The 22,266-nt window shown below is 40.5% G+C and overlaps 1 protein-coding gene across 6 annotated transcripts in view; it reads right to left on the reverse strand.

The window, feature by feature from the left end:
* Positions 1 to 769: 769 nt before the first annotated feature.
* MAP7D2 (MAP7 domain containing 2) overlaps positions 770 to 22,266 on the reverse strand; it is a 109,582-nt gene continuing 88,085 nt past the window's right edge. For 4 of the 6 annotated variants that reach the window (XM_075854033.1, XM_075854032.1, XM_075854036.1 and 1 more), the window contains 11 exons: positions 21,029 to 21,180; positions 17,321 to 17,448; positions 16,360 to 16,589; positions 12,602 to 12,734; positions 9,449 to 9,653; positions 8,858 to 8,962; positions 8,329 to 8,382; positions 7,034 to 7,103; positions 6,223 to 6,412; positions 4,371 to 4,625; positions 770 to 2,833 (listed from right to left, as the gene is read on the reverse strand). In XM_075854033.1, the coding sequence (XP_075710148.1) occupies positions 4,376 to 4,625; positions 6,223 to 6,412; positions 7,034 to 7,103; positions 8,329 to 8,382; positions 8,858 to 8,962; positions 9,449 to 9,653; positions 12,602 to 12,734; positions 16,360 to 16,589; positions 17,321 to 17,448; positions 21,029 to 21,180 (1,517 nt within the window). In that variant the 3' untranslated portion in view covers positions 770 to 2,833; positions 4,371 to 4,375. The remainder of the gene's footprint in view (positions 2,834 to 4,370; positions 4,626 to 6,222; positions 6,413 to 7,033; positions 7,104 to 8,328; positions 8,383 to 8,857; positions 8,963 to 9,448; positions 9,654 to 12,601; positions 12,735 to 16,359; positions 16,590 to 17,320; positions 17,449 to 21,028; positions 21,181 to 22,266) is intronic. The other 2 variants (XM_075854037.1, XM_075854035.1) reach the window with 1 other exon arrangement.

Genomic DNA, 22,266 nt, shown 5'->3' on the forward strand with positions numbered 1-22,266 from the left:
GTGCCAGACCTACTTGTCCAATGGTTTCCATTTGTCTCCTTTCCGTAAGTTTTCTGGTTTTGGTGGAAATAATAATGCAGTAGACTACGCTATTGTTTCCGCCAAAACAACGGAAACCATTTGCAACGGAAGCATTACCAATCAAATCAATGGTAATGTAAACTGAAGCTAAGGTTTTCGTTCATGAGTTCCCCTGACGGAAACGTCTGACAGAACCCATGAAAGGAAGCCAAACACAGATGTGAACGAAGCCTGTGGCTCTGTGCTCCAAGCGATGGCCATGGTTTGACAAGTTTGGTGTGGGAGAACTCAGCCTGCACAGACCTCAACCGCATCGAACACCTTTGGAATGAATTGGAACACCACTTACGAGCCAGACCTACTTGTCCAACATCAGCGCATGAGCTCACAAATGTTCTTGGCTGAATTCACTCACACCCCAAAAACTTGTAGAAAGCCTTCCAACACTGCTCATGGTTTTGGAATGGGATGTCTAGCGAGCTCATATAGGTGTGGTCAGGTGTCCACATACTTTTAGCCCTATAGGGGCAGATTTTCTCATACAGTCTAAGATTTAGACAGCGTAAACTTTTTTGCAATTATTTTAGTGTTTCCAGGCACACGGGTTTCTCTGGTTATGGGATTTGCTGTAATCTTTACACTCACTATTTTCATGACACTGCGTCTTTAAAGTTCTCATAACAAATATGTTTTATGCAAAAAAAATAAAAATATAATTTTTCTTAAAAAAAATACACTGCCAACATGCTGGTTTTAAAACAAAAATGTATTTCACTTTGATCTATACATGCTATACATGTCATGCCAATTATGATTCTACAATTTGTAATAAAATATCACATCTCAATGGACATTTTTAAAAGTACAATATAGCACATATGACCATCATGTGTTTATTTTTGATGGCAAGTCACAGAAACATGCTTAAGCTTTATTGCACATTCAGCATGATCGATACCAACAGCGTGGATATAACGGGACAACGTGTGTTGCCATATTGAGACACACAATACTCTGTACATGTGCTAAGAATTAATATGTGCCCTGTAGTACTAAAGCTTTCATTCTATCATTCTTATTTTTAGTCGATACCCATTTCTTTTAGGAAAAGATCAAATCCATCATTGTACATTGTTTTCTTCTTTATTGCTTATTTACCATGGAAATTAAAGTATCTTTTGCCCATACACAATGGAGGCTGCCATTTCAGAGGAAGGAAATGATCTCACGAGCGCCTCAGCCATGTCTCCATAGGGGATTCTCTATGGCTACTCAAAAGCTATATGTATTACTGTTTGCTTTGCTTTAGTTTCAACACACATCCCACTTATCCAAAAACATTTCGAGGAATTTGCTTTCACCTTTTTATCATGTACTGTGGCTTTTTAAAACAAATCGTAACATAATATGTACAGCTTAATGACAATGAAGTAGTCTAAATACAGAAACGGGTTACATTTACAATGTATGGCACTTCATCTTTATACAGATTACATTCTCATTATTAGTTTTATACATAAATCCTGGCAGTAACTTTAGTACCTGTAATGTGCTGCTCAGTAGACCAGTTCTTATGTAGTTCATTACAGTAGTGCTCGACCAGTGCAACTGTGCAGCGTTATTTCTCACATCCACATGTACAACCAATTAATAGTTATATTCCAGAAGCATTCAGCAACTTCATTGGCGGTTACATTAAGTTCGGGGTACAGGACAAAAATGCTCTTTAGCGTTTGAAAAAACCAAAAAAAAAAAACCTAACTCAAATGTAAATCTCACTGTGTCAATACAAGATCACGTAGCTCATGTATATTTGCATATTAAATAGGGAATTCTACTATATACAATAACAAAAAGACAAAAGCAAAAATAATTCAATAGAAAAAAAAAATCTGTAGCCTGAAATAATAAAAAAAAAAAAAGTTGCAATTATTTTTGGATTATAGACTATCACTTGATTTATAAATAATTAATAAGTTGTGGTAGTTTTATTATGTATATATGATCCAATTACCATATACATTTCTCCGCATGTGAAGTACTGTCAATTTGTTAACTATGAGACTAAGGCCGTGTATTCCACATAGAACACCTGGACTCACCTTGATAGAAAGGGAGGAATGTTTCACGTTGGGTTGATGTCAATGACAAGCAAAATTTATGGACTTGGTGGTCAATATTTTTTCAGTTGAAATCTCAAAGCTCTGTTTCAGAAAGAGATGGGTCATACTTGATGCTAAGCATATCTAGCAAAGAGAGCACGAAATCTGGTGCTCTCTTAGGCTTCCAATACCCCAGTTGGGCAACTGACATACACTAGATCATGCTGTTTAATTATTGAACTGTTGCATACATCTAGAAACTATTATTTTTACATAGTTCTGTAGGAAGATGTTCACCGTATTCTATTTAGAAAGCAAAAAGCGACACTTATTTTCTTCAGTGTTCACTTGTGTCACATTTGTTTTTGTGAAGCAGCATAAAATAAAAAATAAAAAAAAAGAAGACACTTCCTGTAATAAAACTGCAAAAAGTACAGACTGACAAAAAACAGCAGCAAATTAAGCTTACAGCAAGTAACCCATTCTGATGCCAAGAGCTGCATTACCCCAGAGAAGTAACTGAACACACAAACTATGCAGCGGCTGGAGCTTTTTTGCCATTACAGAACTTTTTTTGAAACTGTATAGATGAGGAATTGCAGGATATATTCAGCTCTTATAATAAAATCCAGTATTTGACTTTTGATGTTGAACTGCAAGCAGTATTCATTGTCCCAAAGCGCATTTCTTGCCAAGTTACTCTGCAGCATCTGAAGAAGAAAATAAACATTTAGAGCACTAAAACTACAATTTGATGTATTTATTTATACTAAAAAAGAAAGTTCCTATATGTGTGTGTGGAGACAAATTGCTTTCTGCCCTGAGCAAATTTTGCATGTGTACTGTATGTGGTGTAGAATAAGAGCTCTAAGGCTGGGTTCCCACAGTGCATATTTGCTGCAGATTTTGTATGTATTTTTAAAGCCAAAACCAGGAACAGAACCTAAATAGAATATATAATTTCTTTAGACCTTATCGATCTGCCCTCCTGGCTCCAATTCTGGTTTTGGCTTACAAAATGCAGGCAAAATCTGCAGCAAACGTGCAATGTGTGAACCCAGCCGTAAGCTCTGTTCGTATTAGTGTGGGAGGCTCCATTCGGATTGGACATGAAGTAGAACGCTGCATGCAGCACTCTACAACGGAACCCCGACAGACCCAATGAGTCAAAGGGGTCCACTGGGCGCTGTTGGGATCCATTGTACAGATCTGTTATGGATCAGATGTGAATAGAGCCTAAAAAAGGGTAGTGAGGCTCTAAAAGGCTATGTAAACCTTTGAAATAGACATATATAAAAAAAGTTCATATATATTCGTGTGTTTGGTGCAACTTTCAAAATACTTTTTATTAAAAATTATTTTTACTTTTTGAGATACAGCTGCTCTGTATCTTGGTTGCGCTGAGACCTGAATCCGCCAGGTCAGCGGGACTGACTGGTTCAATGTCAGTGGGTCCTGCGTGTCTCGGACATGCAGGATCAAGCGGTTATCTATCACATCTAAGTTATGAACTTAGATGTGATCGGTAACAGCTTGATCCTGCGTGTTAGAGACACGCAGGACCCACTGACATTGAACCACTCAGTCCCGCTGACCTGGCAGATTCAGGTCTCAGCGCAAGATACAGCTGCTCTGTTCATTTGAGAAGAGTCAGATCTTCATTCCTCAAGCCTATTTCGAGTTAACCCCGCCTCCTTACTTTTGATGGACAGCTCCTCGCCTCCCCAAAGCACACAAAAATCCTGCGCTTGCGCATTGATGTCATGTCTGGTTGTGGATGTGTACACACAGCGGGACACCATAGCGGCGCATGCGCAGTAACTAGATGTGAGGCCTGGATGAAGCAGGGAAGGGTATCGGACCACACATGACGGGCGCATGCACGCTATCTCAGACGAGATTTTGGCATTCAGGGTGGGCCAGTTTTCGGCGGTGGGCAGGCATAAGAGGAATGGACGAGACTGACTGTTACCATAAAAGGCGCAAATGTTTGCATACCGTTATTTACGGTCTGAGTAGGAGTTTAGGAGAGGGGATAACGGCAATGAACCTTTGACAGCAGCGGCCAGCAAGGGGGGTGAGTAGAGTTCAATAAGTGAAATGGTGACAGGTTCCCTTTTAATTAAAGGACAAATGCTTTGTTCATATATTTGTTCTACGTGGCTTTTTGTTATGTAACCCATTAATGGAACTAATATTTTTCAGCTGTAATGCATAGAAAAAAAAACGGCAAAAAAAAGGCATTACCAAAATCAGCAGATCGTGTTCAGTTTAGGTTCTTGACTTGGACTGATAAATCCATCAATAAGGTTTCTATTACAGTCATCGATGTGTATCCCTTCACTGGCTATCTTGGAATATGTGGCTTGGCCAGTGAAATCCAGCAGATCCTCTAAAGCTCTGGAATTACGAGTCCCATTTTGATCCAATGACACGCCAGGATTGTGGTCATTCAATGGTGAAAATTCTGGGATGGATATAAGTTCTTCTTTAGATACGGGACTATGGACACAAATAGAAGATTCTTTTATACTTTAATAGTAACATCAAAAATATAATTGTTCAAAAGTATTAGGACATATAATGTAAAAATTTGTATCTGAAGTTGGGAGTTCAGATGATGATGGAAACAAATCAGAACCTCAGATTGGGCCAAAGTCATAATAAAACCACCCAGCCGAATTGTGCATTCCTATTGTAACAATAGACAATCTTTTTAGAAGCAGATAATCAAAACCTTCTCTAACCCCTATGGGCTCGTCCACACGCTGCGGAATTGCCCCGTTTTCTCCGGCCGGAATTTCGGCCGTAAAAAATGCTGCAGAATACAGTAGCAGCATAGTGGATGAGATTTAACAAATCTCATCCACACGCTGCGTAAAAATTCAGAGCAGAAATTGACCTGCGGTGCGTATTTTTCAGACCGCAGCATCTCAATTCATGCTGCGAAAAGTGGCCAGAATTTCTGCGTTTTTCAGAGGAGATGTCTAAATCCTAACATTGCGAAAAACGCAGCAAAATATGCCCCATTTTGCCTCATGCCCACTTCAGATTTTTTTTTCATAAGGGCGCTATCCTTTGTTTTAACTGATGGCACTCTGGCACATTCATTTCAATGGGGCCATGCACACTCCCGCTGTTTTAACGGAACCGTGCGGCCGTTCCGTCAAAAATTGGACAGGTCCTACTCCTGTTCTGTTTTTGACGGAACAGTCTTGGCCTTTTGATTGATTTGGTCCGTGAACCAACGGACTGCACACGTAAGCCATCCGTGTGCGGTCCGTGTTTCACGGAACCATCATTAGCAGCCGTACAAGGGCCGACGGAAGTGTGCATGCAGTCTAAGGGGCTTTATTCTCCTGTATACACATTTTCTACAGTGCTACGGCAGAAGCCTGGCACAAGTATAGCAGGTGCTCAGCTGTTTAATGATTTCCGTGCTCCTGTTCCAACAACAGTGATCAGAGGAACCTTCGATCCCGTTTTTTTTAACCCCTCTGATGTCACGGTCAATAGCGACTGCGCCACTTAAATGTTTTACACAGGAAGAGGAGGTCTCTCTCGGTTACCCTCATTGGCACACCTGCGACGCGTTCGCCTAATAGGGACTTAATGAAGGCTCCCAGTTCGACCATCTTTGTACTTCTGTTAGGCCCTGCCAGTGTCTAATAGGATGCCTGTCAGTTTTACACTGACGGGCGTAATACACTGCACTACATAAGTTGCATAGTCAAGTCCCCTAGTGGGACTTAAAAAAAGAATATACCAAAAAGCCTAAGATGCACTCAGACTTTGTGAGCCCGTCTTCAGGCATATTAGGATTGCCGATCGCAGACAAAGAGCTTGGGTGAGTGCTTCAACCCATTCGTTTTGGCGATCAATAGGGGTCTTGGCACCGGGACCCCCATTGATCAAAACTTCTAAAAGGTCAAAAGTTTGCTAAAACGGCAGTTACTCTTTAAGGCTGAGTTGACACGTCGCAGATTTGTTGCGGAAATCCACGTTGAAAATCTGAAACAAAATCTGTGCCGTGTGAACCCAGTGGTTGTCTTTTGCGTTGCTATTACACAGTGGAAAGAAAGTCACGTAGGTTGGTTACCTCACATCCATTGACTGAACTTCATCAGTGGAATCATCCAAGCTGTTACATTTCCCTTCAAGCACATCAAGATGGATGGTGCCCAAATTTGTCTTCAGGCCACTTGGGAACAGTTCTCGAGGCTTTGATTCAATGATTGTAATAGCTGGTGCTTTATTTTCCACATGTGCTAAAAACCCATTGAGTTGACCTAGGAAATCATTAGACAGTTATCAGAAAAACAGGATATAAAAGAAGTGAAAAAATATGACATGTTCATTTACTACAATTCTGATTACGGATGATTCTTATAGCCCCCCCTCCCCTTCATATACGAAGAATCTAAAATGTATTTCAATATTGCTCTTACTACTGTGCACTAACTTGCTATTTGGCATGTTGTGCAGTGGTGGAAGACTGTCTCACATTACTCTCACATTTTTGTTATAATAGAATTATTATATTAAAAAACACAAAAACAAAAAGAATCCAGTCCTGTCCATTTGCTTCCCTGTCCTACCGTATAGACACTTGAATATAGGAAACCTATCTGGGTGACAGATTCCCTTGAAGTCTATGGCTACACAGTAGTTACTATTCTACATATATATTTCTCCACCAGAATAAGTTTAAGATTCTAATCACACTAGTGTCCTAGAACGACAGGACACTGATTGATCTAAAACTGCCACTGACGGACCCAACTGACCTTTAATGGGGTCCGTTGGGGGCTCTTATAGATTTGACGGCAAGAATAGCGATGGCTCTGAACTCTAGTGTGAGCAAAGCCTAACACATTCAACTCGGAGGGTGAATTATCATGTTATCTTACCTTTTTCATCATCCTTTTCTAGATTATCACCTTTTAAAGACATCTGAATGTCTGTTTTTGGCTCTTCCTTCTGTGAATAAATAATTAAGATAATCTTAGAACCGCCTGACTCATGTTCAACTGCTGTTCACATGGAATCCTTCTCCACTTCAGCCTTCAAAATTCTCATTTGAATATTTGCTGGCATTCTGGAAACTATGGCATTGAGCGAGAGACTCTATAGGGTTTACATGGGCTTCCAAATACCTAAATATTCACTCTCCTAGACAGAATTTCATATTGGATTGTCCTACAAAGAGTTATGACCTATATTAGCTTTATGCTAATGAGTTCCTCAATGGACAACTGGGCGTGTTTTACTTTTTGACCAAGTGGGCGTTGCGGAGAGGAGTGTATGACGCTGACCAAATCAGCGTCATACACTTCTCCCCATTCATTTACACTGCAGATAGCGATATAGCTATATCGCTATGTGCAGTCACATACACAAACACTAACATTACTGCAGTGCCCGGACAATGAATATACATTACCTCCAGCCAGGACGGGATGTGTATTCAGAATCCTGACCACTTCTCTGTGATTTACAGCATAGCAGGCGTAGTCTCGCGAGATTACACTGTAAGCTATCATTTACAGCGAGATCTCGCTGTGCATCGCAGAGAAGTGGTCAGGATTCTGAATACACATCACGTCCTGGCTGGAGGTAATGTATATTCATTGTTTGGACACTGCAGTAATGTTATAGTGTGTTTATGTGGCTGCGCATAGCGATATAGCGATAACGCTATGTGCTGTATAAATGAATGGAGAGAAGTGTATGACGCTGATTGGTCACTGATTGGCCAAAAAGTAAAACACGCCCAGTTGTCCATTGAGAAACTCATTAGCATAAAGCTAATATAGGTAATAACTGTCAAAAATGATAGTTTTTCTAAATAAAAAACACTGCTGTAATCTACATTACAGCGCCGATCACATCATGAACAAGATAGGCCACTTATAAATGTGACAAAGCCCTATACTATATTCTTGTTATTGCACCCCTTCTTCTCTGGCCCCTGCTTTCTACCCGGTACCCTCAGCCAGCTGCCTGTGTTCCCTCTCAAACCTGCACTTACTCTTCCTCAGATCACATGCTATTTTACAAATGCTGCTAATTTCAAAGAACAGTAAGAGTATATTATAACCTCATTTAATGGAAAATATGTTTAGAATGAGCAGAGCATTACAGTGTTAAGTACAAGATGTTATTATACTGCATTTTTTCCAGATAAATGAACAGAGAAACATACCTTAGGTTCTATTACCTCACTCTTCCTTGTCCTTTTCATGATTTCATCAATCCTCTGGAGACAAACATTTAGAAACAGTATATCATTATAATATGAATTAAAGAAAAATAATATTGGGTAAAGCGTATAAGAAAAAAAAATGTATAACTTTATAGCAGTTGGAGTTCTATTTTGATCTCCAAATCCCCTGCATATATATATATATATATATATATATACAGTTAAAAGATAAAATTCTGCCACCACTAGAGGGAGCTTAGGAGCTCACCGCATACGACGTACACAGTAACACATGCAACCATCTCCTAGTTGGTGGCAGAAGGTAATCATTTAAATCTAGGTCTATGCAGAGGATCAGTATCAGAAACACTGAGCCCCAACTGCTATACAGATATATTAAGAAATGTTTGACCTAAGAACAACATGGTGGACATTAATTTCAAGTGTAAGACACAGGAATGTCACATACACACAGATATTTCAAATATGCCGCATGGTAACTTTATTCATAATAATACTTTAAATATACCTTTTTTCTCTCCAGACGTTCCTGTTCAATCTGCTGAATGATCTGCTCCCTCTCTATTCTCAAGGCTTCTGCTGCTTCTCGTGCTTTTAGTTCAGTCTCTTCCTTCTGCAAAATCCATAATATGGCACGCAATTGAATTTAAAAGTACAACTAAAGGATTATAACAACAGCTTTGTCATATCCATATTAACATCGAATGGTATAAAAAAAAAAAAAAAAGATGATGGAAAGGGACAGCCAAATTAGAAAACCTTTTACCCATGATGTTACAACATGTTTTGAAATGTAATTGGGAAAGCTCTATAAAGAAATGTGGGCTTTTTTTTTTACTCCATGTACATTTAAGGATAGAATATTTTACAGTAATTATCAATAATTCTGTTTAATATAGGCAAACAACTATGGAATGGAACTTGTATTTGGTATCCCAATGTGGCCATGAGTGGCACCCTCACAACTTGTACCCTTATATAAAACCTAGGCTTTATTTGGGTGTTTATGTGTGGGCGTCTTGCGCGCCTTCATGGTTATCTTCCCGCTGATGTGGCAGTTTTTCAAGCTACAAGTCCTAGAAGTACAAATCTCATTAACCTGTTTTTCCAAGTAGGCCTGCAATTGCTTTTCTTGTGCTTCCTTCTGCAGACGTTCCTCCTCTGCTCGTGTCTTAGCGTCTTCCTCAGATTTTATTCTGGCTTCCTCCTCCTCTTGTTTTTTTCTTTCAGCCAGAAGTCGTGCTTCCTCTTCTAAGCGGCGCCTCTCTTCTTCAGCTTTTCTTTTATCCTCCTCCATTTTTTGCCTGTACAGAAGTATTAAATTTGAGACTAAATCCACGAGCATCAATCAGCAAGTATTTCATTCTAGAATTTTTGTTTAGAACAAGTTATATATAACATTAAAACAAGAAGAAGCAGTGCAAAACACAGAGGAGAAGAAGGAGGTGGCAACAGCGGTATTTACGAAGAGACAATCGCATGGTATTGTAGGAATGAAGCCTAGTATTAGCTCCCATTAAGAAAATGGACTACAGGAGGCTGTAGGGGGTACCGAAAGCAATAGGCGAGAGATCTTTATTCTCCAGGAAGAAGCAGGGTCATTGGGCTGGCATAGTGGGTAAGAAGTAAAAAAGGTGAGGAGAAGAAAAAAATAAAATAGGAATAAACCCTTAATTTAAGTGATTTGTGCGCATGAGATATGAGCAATAATCAGGCATGAATTTTACAAAGTATTCCATCTAATAGAACCACGCAAACTATCATATGGAGGAGTATTTCAGTGATGCTTTTAGGTTTCACCTTTCAAGAGGTCACTGAATCTGTGAATCCGTTGTTGAACAGACAGCAGAGAGCAGTGGCATAACTACCGCTATAGCAGCCGTAGCGGCTGCTACGGGGCCCGCACCATGAGGGGGCTCGTGCCACTCGCCGGCACAGCCCCCCCATGGCCGGAGGCTCCGCTAGCAGCTGCTATGGCTGCTACAGCGCGACGCCACTGAAGGGGTTATTCCTACAAAAGACATGCATCCCCTATCCACAGGATAGGGGATACGTGTGATCGATGGGACGCCCAGCGATAAGGAGAACGGGGGACCGAGAGTCCCCCGAAGTTCTCCATGACAAACCTCGGACTTCCGGGGTCTGTCTGCAGCTTCACAGAAATGACTTGCGCACCGGTCGCGCTTGTGCGCATGCGTGACCAGCGCTCCTTTAATTTTTATTGAACTGCGCAGACGCCGGAAGTCCGAGGTTTGTCATGGAGAACTTCGGGGGACTCTTGGTCCCACGTTCTCCTTATCACTGCCGGCGATCACACATGTATCCCCTATCCTGTGGATAGGGGATACATCTCTTTTGTAGGACAAACTATAGCCCGTTTTTTTTTGGGGGGGGCTATATGGCGCCATCTACAGGGGGGGCCGTGTATGGCACCATCTACAGGGGGGGGCCGTGTATGGCGCCATCTACAGGGGGGGGGGCTGTGTATGGCGCCATCTACAGGGGGGCTGTGTATGGCACCATCTACAGGGGGGCTGTGTATGGCACCATCTATAGGGAGGCACCATCTACAGGGGGGGTTGTGGGATACCCAGCGGAGGGGGGCCCCAGTCAAAAGTTTGCTATGGGGCCCAGTCTTTCCTAGTTACGCCCCTGGCAGAGAGGTAAACTTCTAGAGGATGGGTAAGTAGGCCCTGACCAGTGTCACCACAAAGGCTTCTTGTAGGACCTCAGAGCCACAGTGCAGAGGTGAAGGAGAGACAGGGCAGGGGAATGTTTTTACTTTAGATCCTGTGATCGGTCTAGAAATGTACCATATATCTTCCAAAAAAAAAAAAAGACAAAAAGGAAGGGACAGGACCCAGTATGCGATCGATGCTGCGCACAAAAAATAAAAAAAAAATGTTGAAGGAAAGGAGTATGTGATTTTAAGGCTACCCATTGTCACGGATCCCCCATAGACTAGAGTCTATAGAGGGATGCGTGACACGCAGTAAAATAGGACATGTCCTATTTTTCCAAGGACCCTTCACACGCTTGTGTGAACGGCCCCATTGAAATACATGAGTCCGTGTGACGGCCGTTGTTTTAACAGCAGTCACACGGACGGGATACACGCCCGTCTGCATGAGCCCGAATATCAAGAATGGAAATATGCAAGAAGAGCATAGCGAGAAGGAATGTCTGAGATGGTGTTCTTAAATATGGTGCAGTCACAGTGTGTCATAATGGTGGCAGTGTCTGAAAGAAATTGCATTATTAGACAGCTTTCCAAAAGCTAAAAGCATATGCTCTGATCGAAGACCATTTATATGATCAGACATGGCCCGGTCATCTTAAACCATCCTCCTTTATAGTTTAGTCTACTCTCTTAAAGAGGCTCTGTCACCACATTATAAGTGCCCTATCTCCTATATAATGAGATGGGCGCTATAATGTAGGTGACCGTAATGCTTTTTATTTAGAAAAACTATCTATTTTAAACCACTTTGAGCGATTTTTAGCTTTATGCTAATGAGTTTCTTAATGCCCAAGTAGGCGTGTTTTACTTTAGACCAAGTGGGCGTTGTACAGAGGAGTGTATGACGCTGACCAATCAGTGACCAATCAGCGTCATACACTTCTCTCCATTCATTTACACTGCACTAGCGATATAGTTATGTGCAGCTACATACACAAACACTAACATTACTGCAGTGTCCTGACAATGAATATACATTACCTCCAGCCAGGACGTGATGTTTATTCAGAATCCTGACACTTCTGAATCTTTTCTGTGAGATTCCAGCAAGGCAAGCGTAATCTTGTTTGAAATGACAGGTTACATCGTAATCTCGCGAGATTACACTTGCCTTGCTGGAATCTCACAGAATAGATTCAGAAGTGTCAGGATTCTGAATAAACATCACGTCCAGGCTGGTAGTGATGTATATTCATTATCAGGATACTACAGTAATGTTAGTGTTTGTGTATGTAGCTGCACATAACGATATATCTATATCGCTAGTGCAGTGTAAATGAATGGAGAGAAGTGCATGACGATGATTGGTCAGCTTGGGCATAAAGAAACTCATTAGCATAAAGCTAAAAATCGCTCATAAAGTGGTTTAAAATAGATCGTTTTTTTAAATAAATAAAAATGCTGTCACCTACATTACAGCGCCGATCTCCTTATGTAGGCGATAGGGCACTTATAATGTGGTGACAGAGCCTCTTTAAGATACAGTGAGCTTATAAGTGATTACTGACATACCTTTCTACTTCCTCCCGTTCACGTCTCTCCTGTTCGTCCTGCTCTTTCTGCAGGCGGGCCTGACGCCTCCTCTCAGCTAGGATTTTTCCTGCCTCATCTGCGTCAGTTGTACCTGCTGTTATCTTGCTGGAACCTAAAACAGGAATAGAATATTCTCTGTAATAGTGTGAATCAGAATCAGTTCTCATTATAATGAAACAACTAGCCAATGTAGACTCATCCAAAATATAAAGCACCCCCCTGCTACATGTTCACACAGCCATTCTGTAATAATGGGTACTAGATTAGATTTCTTACCATTGTTTTTATGTTAATTTTAAAAAAACGACAACTATCTATTCACAAAAATATAGAGGGAAGCTTCTTTGGGGTCCGGATGACTTTTGACCAGTCATCAACACGAAGAAGGATCATTAACAATAGTGCTAGGAGTAATTAAACCCATTAGTATAAGGCTGGGTTCCCACGGGTCGGATACGCTGCATAAAAACTGCGCAGCGTACACGGCCTGGAAGCCCGCAGCACCTCCCATCCAAAAAATAAAATCGCACCACATTGTGGTGTGGTTTTTCAGATGGAATTTCTGCTGCAGAAAGCAGTGCTTGAAAAAACAAAAACAGTCGATACTTACCCCATTCCTTCTATGCGGAAATTCCACAGCATTTACGCTACGTGGGAACCCGGCCTTAAGAGGGTTTTACACTAGGCGATCAGGCAGACGATCGTTCACAGTACGCTCGTTACCGCTAATTGCCCTGTATAAGCAGGGCAGTGATCAGCAGAAAAATGAGCAAACGCTCGATCATCTGCTGGTCGTATAGTTTTAAAAAAAAGTTAAATATTATAGTCGTCGGCAGCACATCTCTCTGTGTAAACAAGGAGACGTGCTGCCAACAGAACGACGTATGGGGACGAGCGATCAGAGTAACGACCGCTCGTCCCCATCCATAGCTCCGTGTAACAGGAGCAAACGAGCGCCGATCAACGATGTCTCGTTGATTGGCGCTCGCTGCACCGGCCGATTATTGGTGATGTAAAAGGGCCTGAACACTCCAGGAAAAACATATTGCAAGGCTCAGAAGGTGGAGCATGACACAGGGATTCTCTTTTTTTGGTGTTCTGTGAATCCTTATGTCATAACTCCCTCTCTCAGACTCTTCACTACATATAACAATGTATACGTTTTGCCCAGAGCGTTCCTTTAACCTCTTAACGACGAAGAACGGATATCCGTCCTCTGCCAGTGTACCCACACGATCAGCGGCAGGAGCACGGCTGTTATACACAGCCTGGCTCCTGCCGCAATCGAAGCGCGCTCCGATTCCGGAAGTTTAACCCATTAGATGCCGCTGTCAATAGCGACGGTGACATCTAATGTGTTTGACAGGGGGAGGGAGCTCCCTCCGTCACCCCATCGGCGCCCCTGCAAAGAAATCGAGGGGCGCCGTTGGGTTTCCATGGCAGCTGGGGGCCTAACAAAGACCCCCAGATCTGCATTCAGGAACTGCCTATTAGGCCATGCCGGAGGCATGGCCTAATAGAGTGCCTTTCAGTTTTACACTGACAGGCAATAATGCTTTAATATACCAAAGGATTGTATAAGCGATCAGCAGATCGCATGGTGAAGTCCCCTGGTGGGACTAAAAAAACTAAATGTAAAGCAGTTAAATAATGTTTATGGAAGAAAAAAAAGAAAAAAAACAACAACATATTACAGTCAAAATAAAAGGGTTTAGTATTTAGTAAAAGGGTCAAAACAAATAACACATACACATATATGGTATCCCCACGATCGTAACGACTGGAACAATAAAATTAACAATTAAACCGCAGGATGAACGGCATCTAAAAAAAAAACTGCAAAAATTCTCTTTTCTCCCATTCCCCCCATAAAAAAAAATTAAAGTTAATCTATAAGTCCTAAGTACCTCAAAATAGTACTAATAAAAACTACACCTTAGCCTACAAAAATCAAGCCCACATTGACTGAAAAATAAAAATGTGATGCAAAAAATAGGGAATTTTTTTCTAAAAGGGTTTTTATTGTGCAAACGTAGGAAAACAAAACCTATACATATTTGGTATCCCTGTAATCGTGCCGACCCATAGAATAAAGGTAACATGTTAATTACGCCGCATAGTAAACGACGTAAATTTAGAACGTGAAAATCAATGCTGGAATAGCTGCTTATTTTCAATTCTCTCCTAAAATAAAGTTGTTAAAAGTTAATCGATATATTATATGCATCCAAAAATGGTGCAATTGCAAAATACAACTTGTCCCGCAGAAAACAAGCCCTTATATGGCTACGTCGACGGAAAAGAATAAAAGTTATGACTGTTGGAATGCGACCATGAGAAAACAAAAAATAATCCTTGGTCATTAACGCGCAAAATGGCCTGGTCATTAAGGGGTTAAAGGCAATATCAGAAAAGTACATATTATATAAATCAGGTTTTTATTCTAAACTTTTTTCACTTTTGGTGTTTTTTTTGTTTTTATTTATTTGCACAATAGGCTGACACTTTCTGTTGCTCTCTTGTTGGCTTTGGTATATGAACTGTTCTAGGTTGAGAAGAGTCAGTACATTATCATAAGAGGGTCGGCAAGATAATGACACCTCTATTGTACTGCCAGGAGGCCTATATGAGGCAGGATAGCCACCCTATCGATCATATACACAATACGGCTCTGTATGGCTCTCCCAGACACTCCATGGCTCTACCTCATCACTTTTGAGACTTCTGACATTTCTCTGTCAGTTGACTTCCATTTATCGCAGCGGTCATAAAGCACACACACCGAGCACTATGGCCTCTTCATTGCTTACCAGGCACAGCTCCGTAAATTCAATAGTGTGACTGTGCTTGGTTCTGAAGCTAAATTGGACTGAGCTGCAAATGGCTGCATTACCAGGCACAGCCACTACCCTCTGCTTGGCCGTAGTGTTCACAGCTGATCGTGGGGGTGCCGGGCCCCACCGATCTGATATTGATGACCTATCCTAAGGATAATTCATCAGTATCAAAGTCCCTGAAAACACCTTTAGGAAGAATAGCGTCCCTTGAAATAGTCTCTAAATTGAAGCTTCATTTTAAAAAAAAATTTTGATAAAATATGGTAACCTGATCTTGCTCAACACTAGTTCTATCAGCTACGTGCATTTACAAAGAAATTAGCCGTTTTCTTTTCAAGCCACCCCTATTCCACATTTCCTGGATTGTGCCTCATTTTGCCATTGGCAACAATAAAGATTCATAGGAGGACTTTACTGCAATGTTACTGATAACAAAGGCTCTACAAAGTTAAATACAGGTTTACATGTACCAATTCGATTTCCCCCTTTGACCATGGTCACGCAGAGTTTTTTTGTAGGCATACAAATCTGCCTCAAAATTCTTTCAGGAGTTTTGTGTCAGATTTTGACCTGCCTGCAATTTCTTTCCACGACTTATGCGCCACTTTTTGCCCGCAATCTGCTAAAAACCGCCGGGGGGGACGGGACCACGCCGCCTCCGCCTCCCATTGAAATAAATTGGAGACTGTCTCTGCCTATATTTGCCGCAGATACCGATGTGGTTTCTGTGTCAAAATCAGCGTAAAACAACAACAGTGTGAACTGGGCCTTTATCTTAGAATGTTTTTTCCTCTGTTTGGGGAAGTATTTGCTACCTTGTGTTTTATCAACATTTAGTAAATATCTTTGAAACATAAATTCATGTTTACTACAGGGAAAGTTGTTCATATCTTGACTGACTTTCATTTCCTTCTTTCTTCTCTCCAGGGGAAGCCGTTTTGTCAGGTTTAGTGGGTTCACTTTTCGACTCCACTGGGTGTTCTTCTGTTTTAGGAGTTGTTTGATGTTTCTCAGCCTTCTTTTTTGGTGCATCCTGGCTGGGATTTGGACTAGATTTAAACTTGACAGGGGATGCTGGGTATTGCTTGTTGTTTCTAGCTGGTGGCTGGGAGTAAGATTTTGAAAGTGATCTGAAAATGAAAATATACCAAAGAGTTATGGAGAATGACTAACTTCCTTTTGATCAGAAATTTACGTCTTCTACCGGAAATCTCATCTTTAAGTTTAGCAACTTAGGGTTGCTATGGTCATAAAGTCTTATATACACACAGCAGTCTGGGGGCTGGCCCCTCTTTAAAGTTGGATCAATGCCGAAGTTATATATTACCTTCAAGAAAATAGAATTTATTTTCCCCTACAATCAGCATCAGGCAACATATTTAAAGAGGACCTGTTAGGGTTCTGGACATGTTTTTTTTTTTTCTAGTAAACAATTGCATTTCCTATAACATAACAATTGGAGCATCTTTTATTAGAAATCTGTGTTTTGAATTTCCTCTTTTATCCCTCCTTGAAACATATGAATAAAATTGACAACTGGGTGTTACCATTCCAATGGTCAATGGGTAGTGTCTCCACACAGTCTGACATGGTCTGCACGGATTGGACATTGTCAGAATGTGAAGGGGCACCCCATTAATAAGGGGAATGGTAATGACCAGCTGTCAATTTATTCATACATTTCCAGGAGAAATAAAAAGAGAAACGGTAGAATGCGAAGTTCTAATAATAGATGCTCCAGAATTGTTATTTTATTAAGGAATTGTATTTGGTATGAATGCAAAAAGATCTTAAAAATGGAGAATGTACAGATGAGTTTGTGGATTCAACTCAACACAGGCAGTTGTATTGCTTTTCATACTTAGGTGTTGCAGGGGAAGGTGACCTCTTGGACAGTGTTGCAGGAGACTCCGACCTTCGAACTGGGGCACCTAAGGCACAGGCTGGGATAGGAGTTGATAATCGTTTTTCTTTCTTTATCTTTTCTGGCTATAATATTTCGACAAAATCACAGCAAATTAGATTGGCAAAAATAATAATAATAATAATAATAATAAATCTAGAGAATTTGTACAGAAACGTCAGAATACAGTGGTGGGGCTCCGTTTAATACATTTTGAGGTTACAGGGTAGATCTGGACATGTAGGAGGTTTATGGTGGCTCTTCAGGCTTCCCCGTCATTTGCCTCAGAATATGTGTGGCTTACCGGATATTTTATTTATTTATTTTTTTATCTATCATTGGTAGTTCAGTTGCTTGCATTTCATAACACTGCAAGCATTTTATAACACTGTAAAGAAGTGTATGAGGCTGACCAATCAGTGACTAATCAGCCTCATACACTTCTCATTGTTCCAGCCCAGCATGATCCACAGCACAGTGTGATTGTGCAATGAAAGAAGCTTGGCTGGAACAATGAGAAGTGTATGAGGCTGATTAGTCACTGATTGGTCAGCATCTTACACTTCTTCACAACACCCACTTGGTCAAAAGTAAAAACACGCCCAGTTGGTCTTTAAGAAACTCATTAGCATAAATCTAAAATTGCTCATAACTTGCTCAAAAATGATCGTTTTACAAAATAAAAACCAATGCTGTTATCTACATTACAGCGCCAATCAGATTATGTAGGAGATAGGGCACTTATAATCTGGTGACAGAGCCTCTTTAAACAGAGCAGCAAATCTGAAGAGATAGGGCTATAGTGCAAAGTATTTGAGCGAGACAAGGCAGCAGCGGAGTTTCTGATGAGACAGGAGATAGATTTAAAGAGGCTCTGTCACCAGATTATCAAATCCCTATCTCCTATTGCATGTGATCGGCGCTGCAATGTAGAAAACCGTAACGTTTTTTTTTTGTTTTTTTTAAACGATCATTTCTGGCTAAGTTATGAGCAATTTTATATTTATGCAAATGAGCCTTTCTAATGGACAACTGGGCGTGTATTGTGTTTTTAGCAACTGGGCGTGTTTACTTCTTTCACTGCACAATCACACTGTGCTGTGGATCATGCTGGGCTGGCTCAATGAGAAGTGTAGGACACTGATTAGTCACTGATTGGTCAGCGTCATACACTCCTCTGTACAACACCCAGTTGGTAAAAAGTAAAAACACGCCCAGTTGTCCATTGAGAAACTCATTAGCATAAATCTAAACTAGCTCATAACTTGCTCAAAAATGATTGTTTTTCAAAGTAAAAACCACTGCTGTTATCTACATTACAGCACCAATCAGATTATGTAGGAGATAGGGCACTTATAATCTGGTGACAGAGCCTCTTTAAGTCTACTTCAGACTCCACATAGATCAGGGGTCAGCAAACTTTGTCAATCGATCTGTTGTGAAACCAATTCCGCTCATGCCTTGACAGCCTTTGGCTGAAATAAAGCCTCTGGCTTGTCAGGGTATGCTGGGAGTTGTAGTTTCACAACAGGTGGAGTGCCGAAGGTTGCTGACCCCCAATATAGACCATCCAGTGAAGAAGAAAAAAAAAAAAGTGCTATCCAGGACATATCCAGCACACGTCAGGGTGAATAAATGATATCAATTTAAGTTTATTATAAATATGTTAGAAAAAAAAAAAAAAGAGAAAGTGAAACCCATTCCATAGGCTATTGCCAAGAAAAAGGAATAGAACAATTAAAATACCACCTGGCCAGGCATACAAAAGGGGGTACAATAGGTTATATTCCACACATACAAAGTTACAAATATAAATATATAAGTTTGTTTTATATATATAATATACCTAATAAGTATAATAAACGATTTACTTATACATAATATAGGTGGAAAAGAACAGATCTCGGCATGAAGCTCAAACGTTGAGTAAACCTGTAAACAAAGTTTTTATATGCCCAATACTTATCATATAGATCAAGCTCATAGCAGACCAACTAAGAAATTGTTTACTAAGCAGACCAATCTGGGGATGGTAGGAACCAGTATTAAACTAACTAAAATCAGCCAGGGCAGAATGGGAGGAGTGCAAGAACAAAAGTGGAGGCAGTCACTAACCCCACATATATGAAATCACATAAACACAACAAAAATTTGAACAGCACATTCCAACAAAATGATACAAAACATTTATGTATATATATGTATAAAACAAATTTAAAATTTATATAATTTTTTTCACCGCAACGTGTGCTGGATGTGTCCTGGATAGCGTTTTTCTTTTTCCATAGTTTACGGACGGCACCGTGTAGCAACGTTGGCTACATTTGTTCGGGTTGCCTATTTGATAACGTCTTTAATCTATAGACAATTCAGTGCTAAAAGCAGCTAACATTGAAGAAATAGATAGCAGGTAAGCACCATAAGTTTTTTTTAAGACCACACCGGTGTATCAATTGCTAAAGGCGCATGAACCTTTGAGCTTCCCACTCCGCCACGCCTTCGGCTTCACTCTGAGTTTGCCTTATACTAGAACAGTGGTTTCAAAATCGGCCAGGTAAGTGGGCCACATATAGAAAAAAATGGGAAGTTGACGGGACACATTGCTTTCAAATTTGATACAATACAAAATTATTGTTAATCAATTAGTTATTTGAAATACTATAACACTATATATTATAGTAATGTAGTATTATTATTATAGTAATAATACCGCTAGGTTTAAAATGAGAGCATTCTCCACGTGCTTATTTCAACAATGCAGTTTTCTAGTTTAAGTGTCGCTAAATGCAGTCCGGCGGCTCAGTTGGCAGTGTTTGGCAGACACACAAATGTCAAGATTGGGCAGCCCCTTTTTAGATAGTGCCACAGAGTCCTCTATATATAGTGCCACAGTGCCCTCTGTAGATAATGCCATAGTGCCCTCTGTAGATAATGCCACACACCCCTAGATAATGCCAGTGTCCTCTTTAGATACTGCCACACACCCACTTGTAGATGCTGCCAGTGCCCTCCGCAGATGCTGCCACAGTGCCCTCCGCAAATGCTGCCACATGTGGACAGCGATGTCAAAAGAGTCCCGGAGCAGAGCAGATACTAGCGGCTCTGTGTCCCGCGGGCCACAGATGACAACCGCGGGCCGTGTGCTTGAGACCCCTGTACTAGACTGAAGCTAATGGGGCCCTCCATTAAAGAAATGGGACCCTAACGCCCAGTCAACTAGAGCACAGTGGTCTCGCTGTTCTAGTGATTGGTGGCGGTATCTACTAATAGAGTTCAACTGATATCTTATTTTGACAAGTCTTAATAACATGTCAAAGATTTTCAAATGTGTCAAGTGCAGGAAGGGCAAGTAAAGTGATAAGTGCAATTGATGGATCCTGGCTGAGAATTAAAATTGTGCAGAGTACTATATTTACTTCATTTTACAAAGCACATGGAATGATAATTTTACTATCTGGTTTTGAATTTCAGCTTTTGCTTTGCAAGAAACATAGTAAAGCCATGTAAACCATTACATATTCAGTTATGGTGATAGTTGGGTCCATCCCCCCCATCCCCCAAAAGATTGAAATAAAATTATAAAAGTATGAAGTGCGGGATAGTTTAATAGTCTTGATGGAGCTATTTGGGGATATGTGGATTAGTGCTTACAAATGGATGACATACTTGTTTTGACTCAGGAGATGTAGGCGTTTTGATTCCTTCTGTTCCATTAGGGGACGATGGGGTCTTTCTTCTATCAGCACTCCGTGCAGGTGAAGCTTTGAAGGGAGATTTAAGAGGACTAGCAGGGGCTACACGAGGACACACATGGAAAACTAAAGAGTTATAGTATAAAGGCAAGAAATAGAGGAACATATAGGAAGAAGTTCATAGAGGAGGAAAGAAAAAGGGAAACACAAATATGTAAAAACAACAAATACATTTTAGTAACAAGCCGAATGCTTCTTATATATTGTTTAGTTTAGTGAATCACAGTGCACTTTGTCATTTCTCCTGTCTCATTGCCTATAACACTTGTTTATATTGGAAACAGCTTAGTGTGGTTCAGTACAAAGCACTTAAATAAAGGAGACATGAACAGTGGTTAGGATTATTTACTCATCTAAAAAATGACGTTATTACGTAACGCACACAACTCAAAACTAACAAAAATTGAATCTAGCTAACCTACTAGAGATATTGGGTGGGATCTACTGTTCCAACAAGTCGAAAAATCTCCTTGCAAATCACATGCCTGCTGTATAAATGAAATTCATTTGTAGTGCGATTAAAAACCCTTTTTAAAAATGGACATTAAAAATGTCTATATCTAAGAAAAAAAAAATGTGTGTACACATTTTTAATTCAAAATGTTCACAATGGCGTTAGGTTCTTCAGTTCCATCAAGTTTCCACTGCTTTTTGACGTGCGGAATAGCGTAAATGATCTATTATGCATACTGTAAAGCTGGAACTTATGACACTAGCATGAACAGAGCTTTGCAAGGATAAAATAAAAATGCAAACTAAATTAAAAAAAACAGTGAAGGATCAAAAAGAATGGAGTAAAAAAAAAAAAAAGGTTGAATGAATGAATGATATAATAAAAGTTATATAGATTAAGGATAGGATATGTCCAATAACTCGAATGCAAGTGTGAATATGGTCTGTTTTTGTGATTTTTGTCTGGAGGCAGATGTTCTGTCTTTAGGCTCTGTTCACACAGTTTTTTTCTGCGGAAATTGCGGCGGAAAAAGCGCCAAAAAACGGCCGAAAATGCCTCCCATTGAATTCAATGGGAGGGGAGGTGTTTTTTTTCCCCGCGAGCGGAAAAACAGTCTCGTGGGAAAAAGAAGCGACATGCCCTATCTTCGGGCGTTTACGTCTCTGAGCTCCCACAGAGAAAAGCGTATTTCGCAGTGT

The sequence above is a fragment of the Rhinoderma darwinii genome, chromosome 2 (assembly GCF_050947455.1).
Source record: "Rhinoderma darwinii isolate aRhiDar2 chromosome 2, aRhiDar2.hap1, whole genome shotgun sequence".
Lineage (NCBI taxonomy): Eukaryota > Metazoa > Chordata > Amphibia > Anura > Rhinodermatidae > Rhinoderma > Rhinoderma darwinii.